The sequence below is a fragment of the Chelonus insularis genome, unplaced genomic scaffold, assembly GCF_013357705.1.
Source record: "Chelonus insularis isolate UGA/USDA-ARS -01 unplaced genomic scaffold, ASM1335770v1 contig_70_pilon, whole genome shotgun sequence".
NCBI classification, from domain to species: domain Eukaryota; kingdom Metazoa; phylum Arthropoda; class Insecta; order Hymenoptera; family Braconidae; genus Chelonus; species Chelonus insularis.
The window spans coordinates 727,967-753,026 of record NW_023276716.1 but is presented as its reverse complement, the minus strand read 5'-3'; the positions used below and the strand labels follow the sequence as shown (position 1 = coordinate 753,026).

At 30.9% G+C, this 25,060-nt stretch overlaps 2 protein-coding genes across 3 annotated transcripts; one reads left to right on the top strand and one right to left on the bottom strand.

Moving 5' to 3' along the window:
• Nucleotides 1-116: 116 nt before the first annotated feature.
• On the top strand, nt 117-24,942 carry Rab3GAP1 (RAB3 GTPase activating protein subunit 1). Its single transcript, XM_035089746.1, has 12 exons — nt 117-170; nt 326-912; nt 986-1,122; nt 1,263-1,461; nt 1,545-1,953; nt 2,026-2,240; nt 22,494-22,639; nt 22,926-23,236; nt 23,386-23,485; nt 23,617-23,936; nt 24,184-24,387; nt 24,481-24,942. The coding sequence occupies exons 2-12, from the start codon at nt 434-436 to the stop codon at nt 24,706-24,708; spliced, it is 2,748 nt and encodes a 915-aa protein (XP_034945637.1). The 5' UTR covers nt 117-170; nt 326-433; the 3' UTR covers nt 24,709-24,942.
• haf (leucine-rich repeat and fibronectin type-III domain-containing protein hattifattener) lies at nt 2,321-21,692 on the bottom strand. 2 transcript variants are annotated; one of them, XM_035089747.1, is made up of 6 exons: nt 21,326-21,692; nt 4,923-6,110; nt 4,205-4,854; nt 3,691-4,123; nt 3,393-3,569; nt 2,321-3,251 (listed from the first exon to the last, which is right to left on the bottom strand). In XM_035089747.1, the coding sequence occupies exons 1-6, from the start codon at nt 21,327-21,329 to the stop codon at nt 2,968-2,970; spliced, it is 2,736 nt and encodes a 911-aa protein (XP_034945638.1). In that variant the 5' UTR covers nt 21,330-21,692; the 3' UTR covers nt 2,321-2,967. The 2 variants fall into 2 exon arrangements, with proteins under 2 accessions (XP_034945638.1, XP_034945639.1); XM_035089748.1 differs by lacking the exon at nt 3,393-3,569.
• Nucleotides 24,943-25,060: the final 118 nt, after the last annotated feature.

Genomic DNA, 25,060 nt, shown 5'->3' with positions numbered 1-25,060 from the left:
ATCGGCGCATTGTAATTAAACGAGTAGCGCCATCACGTTGTCAGAGTCTAACTAAAAATTTGGGACGCGGAAATTTGACTCTTTTGGAGGTTTTTAGAGGCATGCCTCAGTAATCTCTGGTTTATGCATAGGTTTAAATACCTTACAACAATTGTAAACTGTTGTCCAATATAGTCGGACTGAGAAGAGAGTTCCTCAGATGCTCTTCATGTGTTCTTGTACGCTTGCGCAGTAGTAAAAAACATGGTAGAAGGGGTAGAAAATCAGTGGTGGGGAGCCCGAAAGCATTGAAGCAACTGAGGAACTCTTTTCTCAGTTCGACTATAGCTGATTTAAATACTTATCCATCTGTTATGTGTTGTGTGTATGATGTCAACCTTTGTTGTAACATATGATTTTATTTGTTTATATTGTTAATTTGTAAACAGTTACCATGCATAATATTGAAATAGAGGATTTTTATCATCATGACTTTACAACTGCTTCTGAATGGGAAGTTTTCATCGCTCGACTGGAAGAAATCATTCATGAATGGAGGTTACCTCATACGAAAATTAGACCTAGTCTAAAACCAGGAGATTTTGTTAATTCAGAATGGGAGAAAAAATCAGAAGAATTCAGTTTTGCTAACTATCCTTTTTTATTAAAACATTACAAACTAAAAGTTGACAACGAAGAAACAAAAGATGTTCTAGACGACAATGAAGATTCTAACACTCAAAGTCACATTGATGTTTTGAATGTGACGAATGATTTTGTAAGAATTGATGAAGAGTTTTTGGAAATAGTTCGTTATTATGGCCTTAGAGAGTTTATTGTTCTGACTCCTGCAAGACGTGTGCCAATTTCTGAGGAAACAAGGATCAAAATTTTAGTTAGCTCTTTAACGATCGCATGTACCAATACTAATAGGTATCAACAATGAATTAACAAGTGGGTTTATTTTTTATTTAACATAAATTAATTGAATTTATTACTTTTACAGTGAAGTACCTGCTTTGGTACAAGTTTTGGAACCATGGCAAAAGTATTATTTAGGCGTAAACGTTGGGAAAGGAAGTATAGCACATTTAGATATGGTTCATTTAAAAAAGACTCCTCCACACTGCCGTCATCTTACAGGTATAGCTTAAGCTAATTTATTACTTAAATAAATGATTTTTTTATGTAATAGCACTTTCATCAATATAATGGTTTTTCAAAATAAAAATATTTCATTTATAATTCATTGAGATGTTCTAATCAGAATTATTTTTCTTTAGGATTTTTAGCACTTTTTAAACAAAAAATTGGAGAAGGATGTGGTGTAAGATTAGATCCAGTACAGGTATCTGTAAGATTTACCTATTTGTTGAAAGATTTTACTCCAGAAACATCTAATTTTGACTTTATGGAAGGAACATTTGTAAAGACTGTAGAAGTCGGAAAACTACCACTGGGAGCGAGTGTTGATCCCATGGTGTAAGAACTCATTATTCATTATTTTGTATAAATAATTAGTTAACATTAGAAAATAATCATTTTTTAAATTGATTTTATTTTAGAGAACTGCAGCTGTTTACGACATGGAATCAAATGTCAGAAAATGTCGTAGTCGATAGTGAAAGTTTTACTGATTTAGAACCACAATTAGCAACTGAATGGTCTATAAAAGTTAAATTTTCTGAAACACCGCCTAGTTTATTAGAAGAATATCTCGCTGAATTTTTAAATCTTTGCAAAAACCAAAAATCATTATCAGATTATTTAGGTGACATTTCGTATACTGGAAATGACCAAGCATTAAGTTCAGTGTTTAATGCTGTTACTGAATCGAAAATTCCTACTATATCTAAAGTGATGAGTAGAAGTTCATCAATTCAGAAAAGTAGTAAAAATCCAGTGGGTCCGGTATCAGACGAAATAATTATGTCAATTCTTTATTATCTATTTCCTGATGCTGATGAAAATTCGGTAATTATTAAATTTACATATATAATATTAATTCAAAATCAAATATGTAATTAATTATTGATAATTTCATAGAAAACTCCATATGAAGATGTGAATAGCTCTAATGTAGATGAAGATTTGTGGAAAGGTATCAAAACTTGTACCTTCGATTCATTAGTATGGAGACTTGCAGTTGTCGCTGTACACTGTAAACAAAATTTAGGAGGAATTGCAGCAGTTGCTCAACTGTGGCATGAGTTTGTTCAAGAAATTCGTTATCGTTGGGATGAAACTATTTCTATTCCTGGGTAAGTAATTATCAAAATTTATTTATTTTTACAAACAATTATTTCAATAAACAAAAATGCATTTGTATTTGATTGCACCAGTACAATAAGATCATTTCTATAAAATAATTCATGTACAAATATTAGCATTACATTCTAAATTACATTACATATTTGATATAAAATTTTATTATTAACGATAATTATTTCTTCGGTATATTTATTTACGAAAAACTATTCACATATAATTAGTTATCATTAAAGTAGTGACCAAAAATATGAAAAATTTTTATAATTGTCATTATGTCATTAATGCTCGCGGTCATGTTACAGTCTTTGGACAAACAAATGTTACAATAGTCTCTAACTTTTTTCAATTCATTCTCTGTTGTAAAAATCTATTAAGGATATGGTTTGGGGATGAAAAATAGTATTTTATAACTATTACAAAATAATCTTAAATATTTTATAAGTACATTTCGCGCGTGAAATCTGGCGTTTTTTTTTCATAAAAACTCCTAGATTCTTTAACATTAAAGGTAATATACTAATGATTATCTAGAGTCATCTTATATCTTCTTAAAACAGCGATATAAAATAATAATACCACTAAATAATTTGACTGTCTAGGAAGTTTAGTGTCTTTTAATACAATTAATTTAATCCTAACTAAGACTTCATCTTGATGTCAATTGAAATCAAACACTTGAGCAATACACACATTATCAATTTATCAGGACAAATAATTTTAGAGAGGCACAAGACCACTTCTTGTAGTTGGATTACGTGCCATATATATGTCCATATCATGATCAGTCCAATTACTTTCATCATAATTATTGAGAGTGTGAGTAGAGTCTGCTAGGCTGTAACGACTTCCAGGGCGAGGTGGATTTTGTTCCATTGTACGGTTTCTTGATCGAGGCCGTTGACGGCGTGCCGAAGCATGTGGTGGTAAATTGTTTCCCGGGAATCCATTACGTGACATTCGATCCGAAGCAGCGGCCAGAGATTGTCGCGACTGTCGTAACTCTGCCGCGAATAATATTTTCCATTAGCATACACATGAGGAGATGAAGAAATAATGGTTAAATAGAAGATTATTTGAAAGAAAGAGCATTAGAGTTTTAGGTAGCGCTGGTGTAAAGAGATGAAATCCGCTGACTCATATACCTGGTCGAGTGTTACTGAGATTATTCGCTAGCACGTTGTTGGCAAAATAGCGAGATGAGTTATTAGAAAAGCTATGTTGTGATTGTCCATCAGCAATTGAACGAGATGATATTTTTCCACCATAATGACTGGCTTGAGATCTAACTTCATCCATGCATGATGCTCTTGTCATTGAGCCTGTAATTATGTTTTTGATTAGATCTTGAAGCAATTGTTTGTATGATTTATAAGCTTTTTAGTAATGATTTCGAATAATGAAATGATGCAATAACTAACAAAACATTTATTGTAAACTAACCTTGACGATCTATTGGAAATATCCTTGGTCTAGGAATGCTTCTGTTACTATAAGCAGATACTTGATCCCACTCTTTTTGAGTATTATAAGCACTTAAAGTAGCCATGGAGGCTAATGGACCTGCTGGACTTGGAGTAGGTCCGACGTTTGAACAACAATTAACTGGAAGTCCAGCTATTGGACCTCCCATTTTAGTCTGATCAATGCTATGCAAAGTATGAAGCTTGCGTGCTCTTCGACGATTGGCAACCACAAAAATGATGACTGCAACCACAATTGTCGCACAAATAGCAGCACTTGCGGCTATCGTGATTTTATCCATGTTTGACGTAGGTGAATTCTCAGTGCGTACCTCTCTGCATTGACTGTAAGGCACATTGGCTGGCGTGATATTAGTTTCCTCTAGAGAAACCACACAAACCACGATGCATTCCTGAAAGTGATTTTTAAAAATTAATCTCATCAAATTTCTATTCTTTAACTCCTTACTCATCTTTTCTAATTAAGGACTTACTTGAGATGGAACATTTTTTATTTTGAACTCGCGTTCACTGGCCTCTAGAGGTGGAGCTTGCTTGAAACTAGCATCTCCGAAGAGTCTATAAACAACTCGGAATCCGAGAATATTAGAAGCTTCAGTATCCCAGTAAATGATCACGGAATTGTCTTGTCTCAAGGCATCTTTAACGATGATATCCTTCTCGATATTTTTTGATTTATACAATGGAGATCCGAGGACTAATGGAGGCCGTGGTTGATGTTGTTGAAGAGTTCCATGTTCAGGAGTATGTGACATTCTTGGAGGTGGTGGTGGTGGTGGTGGTACAGTTGTCCTAACTATAACAACATTACCAGTCCGAGCAGTGGGTCGAGTGGTTGTTGATGGTACAGTGGATAAGGTAGTGGCTACTTCAGTTGTCTTTAATTCAGTGGTTGTACTTATAGTTGTTGTAACTGTCGAGGAAGTGATGTTGGGACTCACTCGAGTGGTTTGCTGAGTTGTTATTGAAGTAGAAGGAAATGATGGTAGAGTAGTTGATGGTACACGAGTAGTGGGCAGTAATTCATCTACAACTCCACTAACTGGACCAGTTGGTTCTTTTGTATCTACGCTTTCCACCGTACCGATTCCAATGATCTCCGATGGCCTCTCGCACATTAATTCTGCAATGACATTTATTAGACTACACATACTTTTAACTAAATGTCAATTCAGCATTTTATTAACTTACCTTCAGGGTCAATATTATAAAAGTTCCTTTCTTGCAATCGTAATGGGCTACCACAGAACTGCGGTTTACGTTCGCGACTTGTTACTTGCAAATCTTTCGTCCGTATCCAATTGGCAACCCATCTAAGTTTACAATCACAAACTAGGAAACGTCCACCGAGACTTAGACCCCTGAGGGTGCCATTCAAACTTGCTAAGGCTTCCTCTGGAACGGTAGATAGAGGATTTCCATCAATGGCAAGAAGAGTGACTGAAGGATTGTTTTGAAAGGCATTCAGTGGCAACTCAGTTATTAGATTGAATCCAATATCCAAGACTCGTAATTCACGGACACTATTTATAGCAGCCGTAGGGAAATCAGGAATTAAATTGTTCAATAAACTTAATGAACTCAAAGTTTTCTTTATGCCATAAAAAGCATCGGGTCCTATACTTTGAATTAAATTCCTCTCCAGATTTAAACCTGTCAATGAATCAAGTCCTTCAAAAGCTTTTTGCCCTGCCGGTCCGGGCAGTTCTTTGATACTGTTCAAAGACAGATCAAGGAATGCCAATGTTTTTAAACCTCTCAAAGCCTCTGGAATTTTCTTCTGCTTTGTTCCTTTTAGATTCAGGTTTTTCAAAGTCTTTTCCAAGCCTCGAAATGCTGCTGGACTCAATGTAATCTCATTATCAGCAAGTTTGAGAGTCACAAGTTTGAGATTCCGGAAAGAATTGTCTTCAATCTTGGTTAATTTGTTCATAGATAAATCGAGAACTGTAAGGTTTCTTAAATACCTTAAAGGTACAGTTGGAACATCAGTTAATTCGTTATCTTTTAAATTGAGAGATCTAAGAGAAAGCTCTTGACCTCTAAAGACATTTTCTTCGATCGACGTAATTTTACATCCTGACAACTGCATGTTGTTGATACGAATCATAGAAAAAGAGCCATTTTTTAGTACTCCAATCGTACTGTTGTTGACGTAGAATAAATCTATGGTTGTTCTAGCAGCATAACGCTTTATTGCTGATAACAGTTGACTAAAATCTACGAGGTCACATTGAACAGATAGTTCACGTGCAAGATTATAATCACAGATACATGAACTCTCTAGTTCTGTTATGTGTGATGCCCATGGACAAAGGGAAGTTGCCACTGTAATGCTCAATAAGTTCGCCAACAGCAGCAACAGCTTCAATGATGGACCTGAAAAGGAAAAATATAATTATTAATATTTGATATTTTAATTGCGCTCTATTCAGACATTCAGATGGGGTTTAATCTGGTAATTATGTTCCAATAAGAACCAGTCATACGTCCGGTTAAATAAAACATGTTACAAAGTGGTATTAAAAGGAGAGTCTTCGTAAAGAGTCGTATAAACGTGAACGACGATAGACTGAACCCGTTACGAGTCAATGGCCGACGCAGTTGAATTCTTCGAGCGAGATCTTTACCTGTCGATGATACTTAGGGACATGCTTCCGTATTAATTTCATTTTGAACTTTCCCTTTAAATTCATTGCACTTACGCTAAAGTTTTGTTTTCATTTGAATACCATCTTTCTTGATGCTTTCAATAATTTCGAAATACAAATAGAAAAATCATTTATCAAATGGATCTTTTAATAAGTTTATTGAATTACGACATTTGGAAATCAAGGAAAAATATTATTGATTTTCATCATTTTTGATTAATCGAAAGAAGTCATCAATAATTCTTTTTTTAACTTCATAATTGATCATTTCAAAATAGCTTCTCGATATCTTTATAGCAAAACTAGCTTATTAAAAACTTGGCTTTATTTTGTTATATTTAGATTCTCCTACCAAGTTATTTTGCTATGATTGTTAATAATAGAAATAAATAAATATTCTTGTATTGAACAAAAATTCAATTTTTATTTTCAAACTTACTAATCAAAGTATTTTGTTTTAAACTTTAAAAATATAACTGAATTGGTAAAATTCATTAATCAATTATATTTTTTATAAAAAAAAAAGCAAAACGAGTCTGTATACCTTTTTTTCTTTTTTAAAAAGTTACTGTCAATACTGAGAATGTAGAAAAAATATTGCATGATGATTATTAATAGTTAAAAACTTTTTTCACTTAATAAGTGAGTTGTGTATACCCATCACAGTCAAGAATTGTATTGCGAAACTAAAAAAAATTACACAGTTGTCAACTAATCCACTTTCAACGACTGAAAGAAAATAAATAATGACAGTAGACTCATCTAATGATTTTAATGATATATTTATTCTAAAGAAATTAATCGTAATCAAAAAAAAGAAACATTGATATCATGTAGGAAAAAAAATTGCTATTTCTAGAGCTCTAATCAAAGCCAATATTATCCACATAAATAAGAAAATATCAATTAAAAACTATTCATTTTGTAGACATGAATTATTTTTAAAAGATAAGTAAAATTTTCAAGAATAAATTAATGGCATTAATGCTAGTCATAAGAAACAAGTTTCTAGTCTAGAAAACTGATTTTTTTCCCATAAATATCATTAATAATTATTCCAAAGAATTATTTAAATAAGTATTAATGAAAATATCATTTGTTTCAGTGTAGTTTTAGAAACTAAACTATGAAATTTCCAAGTTCATCATAAAAAAGCCAATATTAAATCTAAAAACCCCTATTAAACAACCATAAAACCCATCCAAGTATACTTCCATAATTTATTTGATTATACTCCAAAACGGTACAATAATAATGAGTAATATTTGAGTCTAATTAATTAATAAGACTTGAAATAGCACATACTCACTATCAACTTACATTGAAAAATATCAACTTATCATCTAACAATTTTTCCGTGAATAAAAAAAAAAATGAATCATGGTATTATAGTGAAGAATAAGTGATTACAGTAATTTTGAACGTGTGTATCAACAAGGGATAATACAAGGATACTGGTAGCTACGGTACTTTAATGAGTTAATTTAGTCTACTGGTTGATACCATGAGATAGCTGATAATCCCCCCACAGTGATCGAAGTTCTAGTTCAATTAATCTAATTATCCCATTTCATTTTCGCCTCTTTAACATTCCCACGAGTAAGAGAGCATTCTCTCCTAAGTCACCTTTGCTTTGTACAGGGGACACAGCAGGTTAGGTGTATGTAAGCCATGAGTCTACAAACTTGCACTGTAATCGGTAAGAATTAATAGTCTGCATCGTTCCTCGATGTAAATCCAGCGAAATAGAGCGTGCGTAGCTGAACTCGAACATAAATACGACGATTCAAGAGTTGATATTTTATAACTGTAAAGCAGAATTCCTTCTATCACATGTCCTTCTAATAAATACGTGCAGTTTTGTTTATGAATTACATACCATGTACAAGGTGTCTACTAAAGTGTACTATGTTATTCAAGTGTCTTATCAACCATTCATTTCATTAGCTATGCGATAGACACTTCACCAGCAGAAAGTGTAGTAGAGCTTCATAAAAGTCACTGCACTATTTTCTTCAGCTTTACGGTCATGTATTTTAATATTACATATCATTATAAGGTAGATCATATTATTTAGATCAAGCTGAAAGTTCAAAGTCTGGAAAAATGGTATTTTTTCCTTGTGAAGAAAGAAAAAATTTTTAATTGATATGAAATATATTATTATGAAATAATGATGTTGATGATGAAGAACAGAATTCATTGAACCAAGATGGTGAATATTATTAAGTGGATAAATTTATGGAGATTGACTCAATGCTTTGGTCAGTGTTAAAGTTGATGTAGAAGGCACACTTATTTTATTTTGCCTGCAGGTTCGATTTAAAATGATATCTAATGTCATTGAACTATTTAGTATGGAATCGTTGAATTTAATAATAAGCTTGTGACAGTAAAATATGGAAGAGATAATAACAAGTTGGTATCTTCATGTAATTGGCCTTGCGAGTCAATTAAAGTCATGGATTTGCACTTGAAATGATGTAAGAAATATTTTAACTCTCTTCCCTATACTTAAGTTTCCTGTTTAGTTTTATTTTTATAATCATGAATTTTCATATTTCTTTTTCTTAACAATGAATCTATTTGTGTGTTTTTCTAATAATCTTCAGAAAAGGGCGAAAATGATTCATAAAGAATAAATGAATACTAGACATAGTATAATAATTATAATGAAAGGGATATTTGTGAACCTTTCACTCACGATTTGATTGTATCTCTCTCCCTTGTATTTGATTGTACCTCCCTCGCTAAGAACATTCCCATACGATTGAATTCTTCGAGCGTAACGAGATTAGCTAATAATCGAAAGGGTTTATTGTGAGAAAACTTGTAAAACTTAACACTCTTCTTTTTTTATTGACCTATTGTTAATTAAAATTATTTATTGTTGTTTAATTAGTCGCGATGTTCGAACAAATGTTGAAAAATAATGTTTAGTACTTGTTTGTATCACTTCTATCAATGAGTTGTAGTGAATGTAGTTTAGAACAAAGCTATTCTAATTAAGGAGCTACATGTTCTACTAAATGTTCAACATAATTTTTTTAACAATTTTTTTTTTCAAGAAAATGAAATATTTAGTATTTATAATAAATAAATTAAAAAGTTTCTCTGATAGATAATAAATATTTGCTTATTATTATTAATAGTTAGAATGTATGTTCTAATTTGTGATGATTATATTGTTGAAAATTGATTTCAAATCATTAAATATCAGTTGAAATAAATTATCTATTCAAACGATTGCCATTAAAATTAGTACTCAATTAATAAAAATCATTGTGATTTATCAGCACCTCTTGCATTAAGCTGTGATCTGTTTACTAATGATTAAGTAGATCAATCAATCTAATTAATGATAATAGTTCAAATACAGCATAATACGATTCTATCATTTCTTAATTAATTTATTTAATCTTAGTTACATTAAAAATTTTTAATCATTTATGTCTCATTTGAAGATTAATTTTGCATCAATAATTCAATTCATTCAAAAATAAATAATGTCACAATGAAACATTTAGTGAGATTTTATGACATACGCCCAAGAGCTAAATAGGTTAGCCAAACATGAATAATTTATTTTCACCACGTGTTTGAAGAATCAACAAATCATGTTCAATGTCCATATTAGTTCGTTTTGTTCAAAGTCAAGTAAACCTACTAGCTATTGTCATCATAATTGTGATTATCATCTTATTTCATTCATCACTACTGCTTTAGGAATGCAATAATCATTTCAACATTAAAAATCAATAGATTGATTTTAAATAAATATTTGTAAGAAGCATTCACATCTATATATAACTCCCTATCAGTAGCAAGAGAGTAAGAAATCAAATTCCATTCTTAAAAAAAAAAGTAAAGTGAAATTTAAATGTCAGTTAAATGATTATATCAAGCACACTTCAAACACTTGTAGCCGATAAAAGAAAATATCGCCACGTGTTTAAAAGCTATTAAACAACACGCATATTAAGAGACTTGAAAGCGTTAATAAGCTGTAAATTTTAGCAATCAGCATGCTAACATTGAACGCTTGAGTGGAAGACCAAGTGCATTAGAGTATTAGGAAGCGAGCATACGATACAGAGCGGAATTATTAGTGATAGCATTAATCACAATAGAAGGTGGAGAGTTATTAAGAAAAACGAATGGTTAATTAATAGCTATAAAACCGTTATGTTGCTGGATATCATCTAGTGGGACGCGGTACACTTGTTAACCGGGCCGCTTGCCTAGATCTGCAACTGCACGGTTTATTACCACATTTAGTATCTCTCTTATATTTGCGAAAAGACTTCTGTCTAGTTTGTTTCTCATCATGAGAGATAGTGTCTTATACCAGTGTTGGTTAATGCGATTAAAATCGTAAGGCATAATTCTAAAACGTCGTTACGATTTTTAATAATACGCCTTCACATTTTTCTTCATGCACACATTAAATTCGATTTAATTAACGGTTATAAAATTATTGCACTAAAGTGAGCTCTCTATTAACGCCTGTGAAACTTTATCGATCTTGACAACGTTATATTTGATCCAGCTTTGATTTCATTTTTTTTTTTTTTCAAAATCAACTATCTTTGTCAGTAACTTGATGTTTCTTTAGTTGAAATATACAAGTATCGTTTTTATCAGAAGAAAGATTTTCCTCAATAATATTTTTTCTATTGGATATATGTACATTCTATCAACTTTGTTCTCATATTCTAGTGACCACATGTAGCTGTCAAACTAGTTTTATTCCACAGAAAATTCTGATAATCAATCAATTAAACTGTTGCTTATATTTGAAGTCTAGAAATATTTAGATGCTTTTTTGATCAATTCCCAATGTTATAAAAATCTCATCATTGTAAAAGAATTTTTTTTCACCAGTAACACAGTCAAAAAATAATAATAACCTCCCTATTAATCATAATTAAATGATACTTCATCCAACGTAACAGAAATGAATAATCGATAATCTATTGACGTCTTATACCACCTTGAAGTGAACATACTAATGCTCTTAAGTAAGATGATGAACATTTTCTTCTTCCCAGAACTGACCTTCACTCTCGAGGATCATTGAGTCTAGGACTAGTTGAAGGCTTCACGCTTTTCAATGTTATCTTGCAATCCATTAGGTCATCTTGCTTATTTTCTTCAGCAGTGTTGATGGCTGTAACTACGTTTTTGCTTTGGATCATTTTACCTCAAAGAATTTCGAAAATTATGACGTTTATTTTTTTCTCAAACGAACGATATAACAGTACTGCTTTTGTATATTTCCATGTATAACTAACGGATCTGAGAAAAGAACTAAAGAAGAAAAGAACTGCAAAATGTTTGAAACGGGATAGCTATGACAGAACCAGCATAAGTTGGAGAAGTTCACATTAAGTGAAGATTAGCTTGAATAAAATTATTATCTTCTGTAACTAACAAACTATTTAATCATATCTTTGACATTTTACTCCATTACTATTATCAACATCATCATCATCATCATCATTATAATCACCATCAATACTCGTCTTTTGTAGTAGCTTAATAATGTTCTTAGACATTTTCAAGCATGAACTATCCAATTTGATGGTAAATTATCATAACTAGAATTATCATAAGAATGTTTGCTTGGATATATTACTCTTATTGCTTAATATGATCGGCGAATCTCTCGCAATTGCAATCAACTACGCACGGGCGTTCTTGCTTTTGGAATCTGAAGCCTTTCACTTTCGTTCTCGTTCGACAATCTTTCTCTCTCTCTCTCTCGATACCTGTAGACTTTTATAAGAGGCACCTGTGTACGTGTGTCATTATTCATCGTAAGACTTGGCTGATTTCATTCAGAGATCACTTTACCCATTAAGTATTAGGAACAGTATTAGGAAAGTTAAAATCCTAACAAAAAACTTACTTAACTTTTAATAGCTCTTCATTATTAATCCACGTAGAAAAAAGGTCTAGAGAATACAAATTATTTTATTGATACGTCTGAAGGCTTTGTTGTTGAATCACCGGGAATTGACATGATGAAAAGCCTTGGTGTAAAGAAAGGATGTGTTAATAATAAAGGAAGAGTCTTTTGAATATCAACGAATGGATATTTGTTAATTACTAATGTTTACTTATTCATTATTTCTTTCTATAATTGGTCAGCAGAATAACGACTTTTCCTTAGTGTGAACGTCACTCTATAATTATTTTGATATTGTTTCATGATTATATCTTAGTAGAAATTTAATCGGTGGTCTATAAGGAGGTTGAAAAATTATCGACATTTTTGTAGAGGCTCTTTGGAATAAATTCTGATAATGATAGCTAAGAAGGCATGTTATAATTCTTTTTGAATCAGTAGAATGATTAAAAAAAATGATAGCACCTTGGAACTTGGAGCACGTGTAGGAATGATTTGGTTGACATTGTTTAGTTGATAGAAAATAACAAAGATTTTTTCTTGCTTAATAATACATGCCTATAAAATGTATGAACCAGCATAATTTTCATAAAACCACCTTTAGAGGTTGCTAATAAAGTTAAGGAAATATTAGAAATTTTTTACCAGAGTTTAATCATATAAAGAGAAAGAGTTGATTTTTTTTCATTTCTCTTGTTATCAACTCTTTGTCTTAAGTTCTTTTATTCACTCTTGATTCCGAAGGATTTTCATTACTTTTGTGGGAATAATTCACTAGTATGGCAATCTGTCGGTCTTTGTTACATAAATATCTCTCACAGTTCATCTCATAAATGTTTGTGAAAGCTACGAAGACCATAGCGGATGTATCACAGGAAATTTTCCTATTCTTTCACGCGAACAATTTCATTGATATACGTCAAAAGGTGCTCTAGAAGAAAAGATCTTAAAATAAATCTTTGGGAAATAAAAAATGTAACTATTTATTATACTTTTTACTTAAAAGACAACTTGTATTCTTGGAGACTTAAAAAGAAGACGCCCTTGGTATAATGGTTGAGTTAGCAGCAGAAATGGATACAATAAGTGATGAAAAGCGTTTCAAAAATGCATAAGGACAATGGCATGATGTATAAGTCACTTGACTTGTTAAAAAGAATAATTAATAGTTTGAAGAAAATCTTCGATGTGTTACATAACAACATATTAGGCAGGTATGCAAGAATTATCCCAAGCAATCAATCTATCAATCACATTAAGATTTCACGCTTTGCATTCTTTTGTAAATGAATATCTTGTTTTTTTTTTCATTTTTATTTAAATTATCAGGCTATTTTATGTAATATAAATTGATTACAATTGATCACGATTTCTATACAACTTTAAAAGATTCTGCTAGGTATTGATGAAAAGTAATAGATAACAAGAGAATTTAAATTGTATTGTTGCAAAAATAATATAATGATTTAGTGAATTATGCTCAAGTTTTAAACTGGAATATAAAAAAATGAAAAACTTTCACATTGACTAGATGTCTATAAATTATTTATTATAAATAGATTTTCGGAGTTTAAAACAATAGAAAATTGTGGGAAAAGTAAAAACTGATTTATGGCTTGATTATCTGAGTTTATGTTTGCAATAAAAAATATATAAAATCGTGTACTTTAGTTTTATGACTGATTTTGAAAAAAAGGATTATTTTATTTAGTTGCTTTCTTTTTTTTGGGGGGAAGAAGAGTAATTTTCTTCATAAAAATAGTTTATTACAGAGATTCATTGGTTTGAGATGCTTTCATACGATAGTTTCCCATGAGTTTATATAGTATAATTTTCAATAAAAATACTTGCACAATCTCATATGCATTTCACTAGTTAGTTACGTTGTTTTAATTATTTAACATAGTAGTAAATCAAATTACAGTCCGGTTATGGTAATTAATGGATTGTAATAATTTATGTTAAGTTATTTATTTATCAATACTTCCTTCAACACGAGTATTTATTTTTAGAGAAGTGCTTTAGAGAAGTTAACTTGATAATTCTTATGGGAAAGAAAATTTTTATTTTTAAATTATATAATTAACAAAAAAAAAAACAATCCATCATAAGAAATTTCTCTTTAAACAATGTTTTTATAGAGACACCTTTTCTAGAGAACTCAATCATATAAACTAAAAGAATTTTTCTCCAAACATAAACATTATTATATCTTTCTTCAAAAGTATGACACTCAGTTTTTTTTATTTATTTTAAAATTAAAACATTTACTAAGTAATTTAATTTTTCCAACTTCTTTAATGAAACTTTATTTAATAATTTCTCAATAATTATTCCTTTCTAGAAGCCAGTTACTTTCAATTCCCTAAAAGTTCTTTCTAGATCAACATTCGTTTCTCTGCTGATTTTTCCATGAATGTCAACAAATCAATAAATATTAATTGATTCAAGCCAAAACAAAAAAACATTTGTGCCCCAAACAAGTAGAACTAGGCCAACATATAGAAAGCTTTGGAGTAACTCATATTCCCTTCAACTTAGTGGTATCAATAATTTGATCTACCTGGAGCTGATTGACCGAAAAAAAGGCGACTAAAAAAGAACATGACTCAGTAGTAGTCCCATGGGAAAGAATGAATGGGGATTCTATGAATCAAGTGTATCATATGGATGAGAATGGTCAGTTTATACTCTGTGTAAGGTTGTACAAATCTAAAGGATTCTTATATTATTCTTGATGCGTTGAATAGCATCAGGAATGGCGTGAAACTAACAGTACTTAAACAGTCGTTTGGAATACTGCGCTTGTAGCACAAACCGTTATCAACCATATGGAAAGTTCGGTGGCTCGAACATAGAAACATATACGGATGCTTGACGCTCGATTTACACTCTGCATTTGATACGTCTTCTTGATTATTGCGGTTACAATGCGGAAGAGTTGAGCTTGCACTACGGAAAATCAAGAAGAAAATTATCTTCAATTTCGATCTGATTAGGTAACATAAAAATACAACAATGCAGATTTGGAATTTGTTTAAATTGGAATATCTAATTAATTTATTCATTAATTATTTAAGTAATTAGTTTGTTGTTTTTTTCTAGGTTTTCGTTATGATTTATATTTTACGTGTTTCGATTATAATAAATTCAATGCATAAAAACGAAACTAATGTTCGTATCAATTAGAAGTCTTACAAAATGATGTTGGAAAAAATTATCATCTTTGACTATAATTAATCTTTAATTAATTAGCAATTTGTTTTTCTTTTTTAATCAACTTGACATGTTTCTTTCAAAATTTTTAATTATTAGTAAACATATTTATTTTTGAGCAAACTATGTTTTGGAATTAAGTTATGAAGCAATTGTGGAAAACAAATTAATGATGAAGTTTCATTGATTGATCATTAATTTTTCATAATTAAATTTTCTAATTAAGAAAAATACCTTGAAAATTTGATTTAAAAAACATTTATAAACGTCAACAAAATTTTTGTTTGTCATTAATTTTTTTTTTTTTTTTAAATTAAAAGAAAACTAATTTTTCAATCGATTTCCTGTTAAATGTCTTCAGTTGAACAGTTAACAAATCAATTTTCAATGCTAGTTGACTCACAATGCAATTTTTTTGAAGCTAAAGTAGAAATTCATTATAACACTCCAGCAAAATAGTGTTCAAGCATGAATGCATTATCTTAACACTGAATTATAAAAATAATTCGATCAGGTCGAGACTGAAAAGTCGATTGTAAACGTTTACTTCGTAGGCTTACACAGCTATTTATATTTAGTCAATTCCAATAAATTCAATGGCAATTTTTAATAAGAGTGAATGAACTTTCAAGAATTTCTTAATAAATGTACACATATATAATGTCAGTAGAAATGAATACCACAGACTTACATTACAGACACAACCTTCATTACGCAAGCAATATTTGTTGTTATCGAGCAAACAATTTGCTTGATAATCATCCAGAAATAAGTGAAAAGAGAAATGACTATATGATGAGAAGTAGATCATCGACAGGTAGCAGAAAGCGAACGTGATTCCATCACTCAGCAATCCTATTATCCTGATCTTTATACAGGTATGCATCTATCCATAAAGAAGGCGCGAATCACATTGCCGGTTATGGTTCTACAACTTTCATTTCAAGCATTTCTTACTTGAACATTTATATATACGAATCATGACTGCATGATGTCCAAATGAATTACTGTAATGCATACATGAAAGACTGAGTTGATCTTTAAAAGTAAAAAGAGAAAGATATGAAATGATAAAACTTTAGTTGTAAATAATGATAACAAGTAGATTGAATTGATGATATTATTGATGATTTTTAAACGTTCCATTTGGTTACACTTGGATGCCACTTGATTTTCTACAGAATACGCGGGATGTTCTTTCTACTCTTAGTGATATTGTGTCAAGCTCTCTGCATTTTCCCGCTAGAAATAATGCGATAGATGCATCCATCTTCATCGTTGTAAGTAGAGCGAGCATGCGAGGTAGCTGGGTAAAATGCTTCAACTTGATGTTATGATCTACGTATGTGTTGCTTGTCTATTTTACAGTTCACCTGACCCGGAAATGACTTTTTAAATGAATTCATATAATTAGATCTCTAATGGGAATGTATTTTTAATTAAATAACATATAATTGTACATGTTATGTATATTAATTGATAAGAACTGCTATTTAGTAGCTAAAAAGATGTTTTATATCTTGCACGCGAAAGTTATGAAGTATGAATCCATTCATGTTTGTAATTTTCAAGACTTTTTATTACTTGAAATTTGTATTGATTAAGCAGCTATTTAGGGCATTCTTTCAAAAGAGATAAAATTCAAAAAAATTATTTTATTATTTATTTAGAAATCTTTAATGTCTATTTAAACAAGAGAATGATTTATTTAAATTTTTTTTCAACTAAAAAAAGAAATTTCAACTATTAATTTTTTAACTTGTTAACAGCTAAAATTAATGGTAAAGTATTTTAATACTAAGTGATAATTAAATATGAGATTATAAATGATTTGATTGAATCAAATTTATATTGATGGCATTGATGATATTTAGACCAGCTTTCGAAAATTAGATATTCATTGAATGATGGTTCATTTTTTTTTATTTGAAGAAAGATAATGAACTTATCTCAACAACTATCTTCTAACTTGATAAAATATCAACCACTCAATGTCAAAATGCAGGTGTCTTGTTAAACGAGATACTCTATAGCAACATAGATTTATATCCCTTGAGGTGAAGAAAAAGGAAAAGATATCGGCACATTCGTCAACAAGTCTAAAATAAGTATAGCTTCATCAGCAATAAATTGAATAAATGTTTGCTAATGTGTGTCCTAAATTTGCAGACCTCACCTACGAACCAAAGAGTCATCTTCATATTCCGTTAAGCTGATTCAGAAGTCCGTTGCTGACCGAAAAAAGATATTCTGTCCTTGTCAACTCTTGACTCTCATCAATGCCATTTCCCTCTTCTCTTACATCTGAAACCTGTTCTGTTGATGAAATTCCGATTATCTCTGGCACACTCTTCATTACCATATGTGTGTCTCACAACTATATGATTGTGAAATATTTTCACAAGAGATAGTATTGAATATTAATTAATCTAAGATGAAAACAATTTCATTAAAAATTTTTTTGTAATAATATGTAGTGTTTTGCAACTAGCATATTTGTTTATCTAAAAAGATTTATCTGAATTCTTTCAATTGAAGAAACTAATGACGATGACACTTGTGTTGAAAGCTCAACATTCCAACATTCGATTCAGCTATCAAACTATTCTTTTCTTTTTTTTCTCATGGACACTTGAATCTTCTCCAATAAAATTACATAAGACATTTCTACACATTGCTCATACTTAGTATGAATTGAGTGACATTCTTCAATTCTTAATTGCTTTTTTTTCTTTCATTGCTTTCTCAACACGTGAGAATGTTATGATTGCCATAGATTTGTAATCTGATTAGTTTAGGACTTGGTGGAGTTAGTTATCTGTGACAGAAAACTCGTGCTTATTTGCTACAACCACAAGCTAGGTCAACCACATACCACAAAAGCGTGAAATACCTGGCGTGTGCATTACGTGGATGTGAATGGATCTGACCAGTTTGTCAAACTCGTGGGTTGTTTATAAGAACCCTTCTGACCCATCTCAATCAATTAGATATATTTGCCACGCATTTGGAATTCTAGAGAAACTCGCATCTATTTTAAAGTGAGTTATAACTTTAATTAGAGCCTAGAGAAGTGTACACACGAAAGCGGAACGAGTACGTAAAATCATGTTGACTGTTGGAAAAGTGTGCGAAAGACAGCTGGAAATTTTTTTTTCTGATAAATCTGTGACAGGATGCATTGTGACACTTTTTTTTTAATATTCAAGACTTAGATTAAATTGAAAGAAAAACTGAAATAATAGAATGGCTTGAGGTTTTTACCAAGAAAAAGTTTCTATTCATAATAATCAATTATTATAATTATTATTTGGATATGAAAATAATAAATATTTCATCTATGTAACGTCTAGAATTACGTTCAAAGTACTCGTTACACGTAACGCACTATTTTTTATTGTAGATCACGAGAATTCATTGCACAATAGAAAGCGAGCGATGGGAAAAATAGAGAAGAAACAATATAGAGGAAGTGGTAGTTTTAATTGCAAATCAAAAAATAAGAGCATTATTACATTTCTTAGAATTATTTTGATAAATTTCAACTATTTGCTCATTTCTTATTAGCCATTAAAGTAATTGTTTTTAAATAGTCGATGGTTGAGTTGAAATTAAAACAATTTACGATTAATAAGCTTAAGGAGAATTGAAATCAGGAATTTTCTTCTCTATAAATGCCTCCATAAAATTTATTACGTCATTTTCTTTTCCCTATTTTTTATGATGGAAATATATCGACCGACTGAATCTGCCTCTGTCATTGGTCACTAGGACAAATTAAGTAAAATCTATCGGGCCACACAATTATCGAAGATGTAGAGTAGACGGAAGTCAAGAAACAAGGCCGGAAATGAGTTCCGGTCGTTTGGTTTTACTCTAGCTACCGATGTAAACGGTTCAGGTACTTTATCACCAATTTCTATTTCTATATTACCTCAGCATTGAAGGAGTGTACGTAATATAGTTCAAAGATTAGGTGAAATAATCTAAGTTTACATCAACTGTTTAATTTGTAGTAATCGTTTTGAAGTATTGATTTAAAAAAATCAAAAATTTATTGCTTTAGGGGAAAGAATTTTTATCAAGAATTTATTTCCTTCAAAATTTTTTCTTAAATGAATGGATAGAACCTTCTTGAAGATTTTCTATCATTTTTCCAATGGAATGCGGTTGGATTGATGACGAAGATGATCTATTGTTGAGAAGTATTTTAAAAATAATTAAAAACTTTCAAAGTTGTTTGACACCATTTTCAGTTGTCATTTTCATTCCATCGATGAAGTAATCATTCTTTCACAAAGAAAAGCTTAAGATAAATTTTTATGCAGTTTTAATTGCATTCTCTTACTTGATAATTAGATAATGACATAGTAGTTTTAATAAATTTATAAATTATATTATTTAATTTTTAGTCTAATTAAACTCATAAAATTGTTAACAGTTTTACAAAAATTCTTTTATTTTTCATTCAATATATTATTGCAGTTTAATTAGAATAATTCACTAAGCAATTTATAAACCACTAATGTTTTATTATCTGGCAATTTAGAAAAAACAATTTTTTTTATTGGAAAATAGCTCATTAGATTACACATAAATGGTTAAAGATTTGAAATTTCATAAAATCTTATGTTTTCAATAATTAACATCCTTTCTATTTCACCATTGAATTCAATGAATTGATACTATAATTGATTTCAAACATGTTAAAAATATTTTCAAATATCTCCTGACATACAAATTAAAATTAGTGTGCTAATTTTGTTCATGATTACTTTCAAACCGAACGAAAGTATTAACAACTATTTTCTTCAATAATAAAAATATTTATTATCTATTATTTCATTAAATAATTCACTTTTTAATTATTCTTAATCGATTTTTTCTCATCCATAATAATCAACTCCAAAAACAATTTTCCTCAAAGCTAGTAATAAACATAAACATGGTCTCCAACCACGTGGGTACACTCATTTCCTGTCATTAATATCAATATATCGTAAACCAAGTTAATTCCCTTAGTTGTGCAAAACTGGTAGTTTTGACAACATGCAATGATTATCTTTAACCTGTGCGTGAAAACTTCAAACCCCCTTTAATATTACATCACGTCCGTTTAAGTTTCATTTTAAAATTTCAATACATCAAGAGAAACTATTGAAGTCCTATCATTAAATACAACAACCCAAGTAAATAGAAATAAAAATAAATGAAATACTACACAACCCTACAAGTGTAAAGTTCTACCATCACTAAGAAAAATAATGAATTATGGATTGTTAGCAAGAATGAATCAAAGTGTCTGAAAGAAGAAAAGGTAGACGCTGCTAAATACTACGGTCCGCTAGGTATAACGTACAGCTCTGAGTAAACAGATCACTATGGTCTTTGCGTCTTCTTAGAGCGAAAAAATTGAAATTGCACGAGGAAACTTTCAGAGTTCATAAGACATAAAGATAATGGTGAACAGACACCTAGATGATATATATCATTTAGTTATGAAATCAAATAATATGAGGATAAAATGAAATGATTTATTTTGGTGTAGGTGTAAATACAAGTTCAATGTTTTATATACTGGTCTAAGAGGCTCGTATGCAATTTCAAGGTCGAATGGTATAGTGAAAACGATCCATGAAGATACTACTCGCGCGTAGGTGCATTCACCCCTTTGAATAAAGTGGCCTCGCTTCCAGCATGCACTTATTCAGGAATGTTATAAAGACGTGTTCTTCTGCATGAGTTGAGTCTAAACACATGGTCCCTCCAAAAAACGTCAGCCTTTATTTTAGCAAAAACCAAAATTAACAACTTACGCATTTTTAATGTTCAGTCTTCAGGTTGCCAGTCACTTATAATATCTCAATGTCTTCATGGTGTTAAACACAATTTTTTTTAGTCACTGTATTTAATTGAATTCCGGTTATAAAAAAAGAAACAAATCACTTCACAGGTAAATGAATTTAAAATTCATTAATTTTTTATTTTAAATTGTTATTTAGAATGTTAAAAAATTGTTGTCAAAAATGATTATTAAAATAGTTCTTCAATAACAAATAGTTCCCGTATAGTATCGGCATCACCAAAGTCTTGGACGCAACTGTAAGAAGTAGTAGAGTTGGACACCGTAAATCCCGACTCGTGGCTTTACCGAACCAGCTAAGAGAGTAGTAAGGTAGGGTAGGCAATGGTATACTGTGTGCCTGGGCTTCTCCAACGACGGTGGAAGCCGATGGTAGGCCGGTTTTGCCCCTCTCGTCATCCACCTTCTCGTGCCACTACTCAAGCCAACTAAACGCACACAGATACCTGATCGTTGCTGCTGCATACTTGTCCAATGTCAATTAGTGTAATCTATCATCAGGGATGGAAAAAATGAATTCTTTTAAATATTGAGTATTCATTATCACTATCGACTCTCCTTTCATGCTAATCAAAGCGAAGGAAAAATTTATAGGCATTCATTATTTATCGTATTAATCAGATTCTGCTAATTGACAACAAATTTTTCATTAGGACTATTTTTTCACTTATTTTTACGGTTTATAAACAACTTGTTTTTTTATGGCTGCGTTGTTTTTCTCACTTTTTTTTTCATTTGAGTGACCTGAAGATTTACTTGAAGGTCCCCTTGATAAGATCGGTTGCGTCACGCACTTATGATTTTACATGGATCCCACCCGTAGCCGGTGTAAGCTAGCAGGTTTCCAAGAGACACCTTTCCTTCATGGTGATTTAAAGTTACCGCCTGGGGTCATCGGCCATCTCTGACAAATATTGCTGCATTGTCATGAACGTGTTGAAAATTTTGAGAAATTTATATGGACAATTTTTATTTTCCCATAGCATTTGAAATATGAGGACAGTGGGTTCAAGGAAATGATTCAATCAGTCAAAATAATGTATCTTTTCCTATACACCAATATTATAATTTTATTAATAATACAGTAATTAACCGAGTGCTTATATGTATTTATTTTTTAGCGTGGGAACTGGGTTTCCGGATTCAGTGCGAACATGTTTATTACACCAGAAACTACAGATGATGAATTGCTGTATTGAACGAAAAAATACCAGAAATAAATCTGATCACAGACCGCAAAAAATGGAAATTGAGGATTTTGAGTCTGGTATGTTTTATTTTTAATTATTCTACTTAATTTATTTATTACTTATACATAGCAGGATAAGATTATGATTCAAATTGATAAAATATCTTTTTTTATATTCATGAGATTAATTAATCAACATTTAATGAGTTACAAAAATCAATAATACTGCACATTATAATTATAATTGATTTATTAATGATTATCATTAATATTTAATGGCTGTAAAAAAATCTCTATCAATGAGTTTTGTTAACCTTCAAAAACTCTTTACGCAAAAAAATGTAATCACCAGGTTCTTTTTCAGAATCTGAGGAGGAATTTTTTGAATGCACTGAAGAAGCTATAAAACAAGAAGAGCAACAGCTAAAAAAGAAAACACAACACTTATTGTGGGATAGGCCAAGAGGAAGATTGGCAAAGCACCCATCACTGCGTCTTCTTAATACTGGAGATGCTTTGTACCTTCCAATTACTCAAGACCCAGTGCCGAAGACGGAGGATCAACTGGAGGAGGATGCGCAATTAATGATGCAGCTTGGGACAGACAAAGAAGGCTCGGAAATGCGTGCAAGGTTGATGAGTGCCTCACTTCTTTCTGACATGGAATCTTTTAAGGTATTTATCTTCATAATTATACCAATTTGCAAATACATATGTATCTTTCATTAGTAATTGAGAAAGTTTCAAGAAAGTTTATTGTCAGGAAATGCTTTCTATTGATTGGTTCGATAAATGATACTATTTTTCCATTTTTTTAAATGCAGGCTGCTAATCCTGGATCAGAACTTGAGGATTTTATCAGATGGTATTCTCCGAGGGACTGGATAGAAGATGATGGTGTAGATGAGTGGGGTCAGCCAACTGGTAAATAGTCACATCAATAGTCTATCATTGAAATTAAATGTAGAAACTTAGAAAGTGAATATATATTAGATATAAAAAAGTGAATATAATACTAACAGTATTAGCTTAATTGAGTGCTGAATAAATTTCAGGTTACCTTTCACCACGAATGAAGATCCCGAATAATCCTTGGGCAACAACGTGGAACTCAGCACAACCTGTTCCTGCCCATCATCAAAAACGTCTTTTTGATGACACAAAAGAAGCTGAAAAAACGATACATTATCTAGCGTCAAGAAGTCTTGGAGAAATTGCTCAACTTCTTCTACCTGTTTTAACACATGCTGCATTGTATACTCTTAGTCAGCAAAAACATGACGCTCTACCTAATTTGCCTGATTTTATGCAGAGCATTTACACAAAATTGCAACGAGTTACTAAACCAATTCATCAAAATATGCATTTATATGAAGTAAGTTCATTTTATTTCTGAAAAATACTTTTTTTTTTACCAAGCTAAGCTGTGAACAATATTATCTTTATGAATCAACAATTTGTCGAAATGTTTAATACTTTTCAAAAAAAATTTTATTTAACTAAAACCTTGCATTTTATTCTACAATAATTTTTTTAATCAAGTGGGAAAAACTGTTTTCTAGGAATCATCATATAACAATAACATTAGTTACCAGTAGTAATGTCGTGCAATTTTATTTCAGGATATATTAAAAGACATCGAGAGTATAAAAGTACCGCTAACTCAAGCTAATTCATTAAAACATAAATTTTATGATGATGAAAATTCAGAAGAAAAAATATCTTTTATAACGCAACTTATGCAAGGGAAAGAAGTTACAATTCCTGGTGGACCAAGAAGTTCTATTGGTCAACGAGTCGTGGAAATGTTTCGTAATGTACAAAAGGTAAATTTAATTTTGCCATTTTCATTGAGTGTGTATTTGAAATTTTTATTTCACGAGAAAAGTTATAATTTCGGTACCGTTCTTGACATCTAGGCAGCCTACATGATTGACATACCAAGTAGTCATTCAAGTACAAGTGGAGCAACTGAAGACAAGCATAAATCGTTTCCTGAACCTTGGTGTAAGGAATTTATACTGCGGGCGGTAACGCCTCGACCTTCTCCGACCTCCAAACCTCAACCTCAGCGGCTGTATGTTAATCTTAAACGCGAGTCTATTCGTCTCGCTGGTTATTTTTCAGAAGACACTACCTTTTTATAATCATTTTTACGTGCAATTTACTCTTAGTGTGTTGACAAATTAATACAAGAGGCGGGTACCTCATATTTTAAATTTCATGATCAAATATTTTTAGATAAGTGTATCAATTAGTGAAAAGACCCTGGTAGATTTTTTCTCCTGATTCATTAATCTGTATACACTTAAACCTATTAATTAAATCTCTTATTTACATTGAGGTTAATTTGCCTATATTATATATTTGCATACATTTTTTTAGAATACTTTCTTTTAATTTTAGCGTATTAGAAAGTCATTAATTGGTACACTCATTCTGGTTCTATAAATTTTAACTTTTAAAAATTTCAAATGAAATAAAAAATAATGGAGTATC

Excerpts from the sequence above, each read along its gene's own strand:
- Rab3GAP1 (XM_035089746.1), top strand. The coding sequence starts at position 434 with ATGCATAATATTGAAATAGAGGATTTTTATCATCATGACTTTACAACT. Across the intron at positions 1,462-1,544 it reads GCGAGTGTTGATCCCATGGT|AGAACTGCAGCTGTTTACGA; the intron begins GTAAGAACTCAT and ends ATTTTATTTTAG. Across the intron at positions 23,937-24,183 it reads AAAATATGCATTTATATGAA|GATATATTAAAAGACATCGA; the intron begins GTAAGTTCATTT and ends ATTTTATTTCAG.
- haf (XM_035089747.1), bottom strand. Across the intron at positions 4,855-4,922 it reads TTATAATATTGACCCTGAAG|AATTAATGTGCGAGAGGCCA; the intron begins GTAAGTTAATAA and ends ATGTCATTGCAG. Across the intron at positions 3,570-3,690 it reads ATTTCCAATAGATCGTCAAG|GCTCAATGACAAGAGCATCA; the intron begins GTTAGTTTACAA and ends ACATAATTACAG.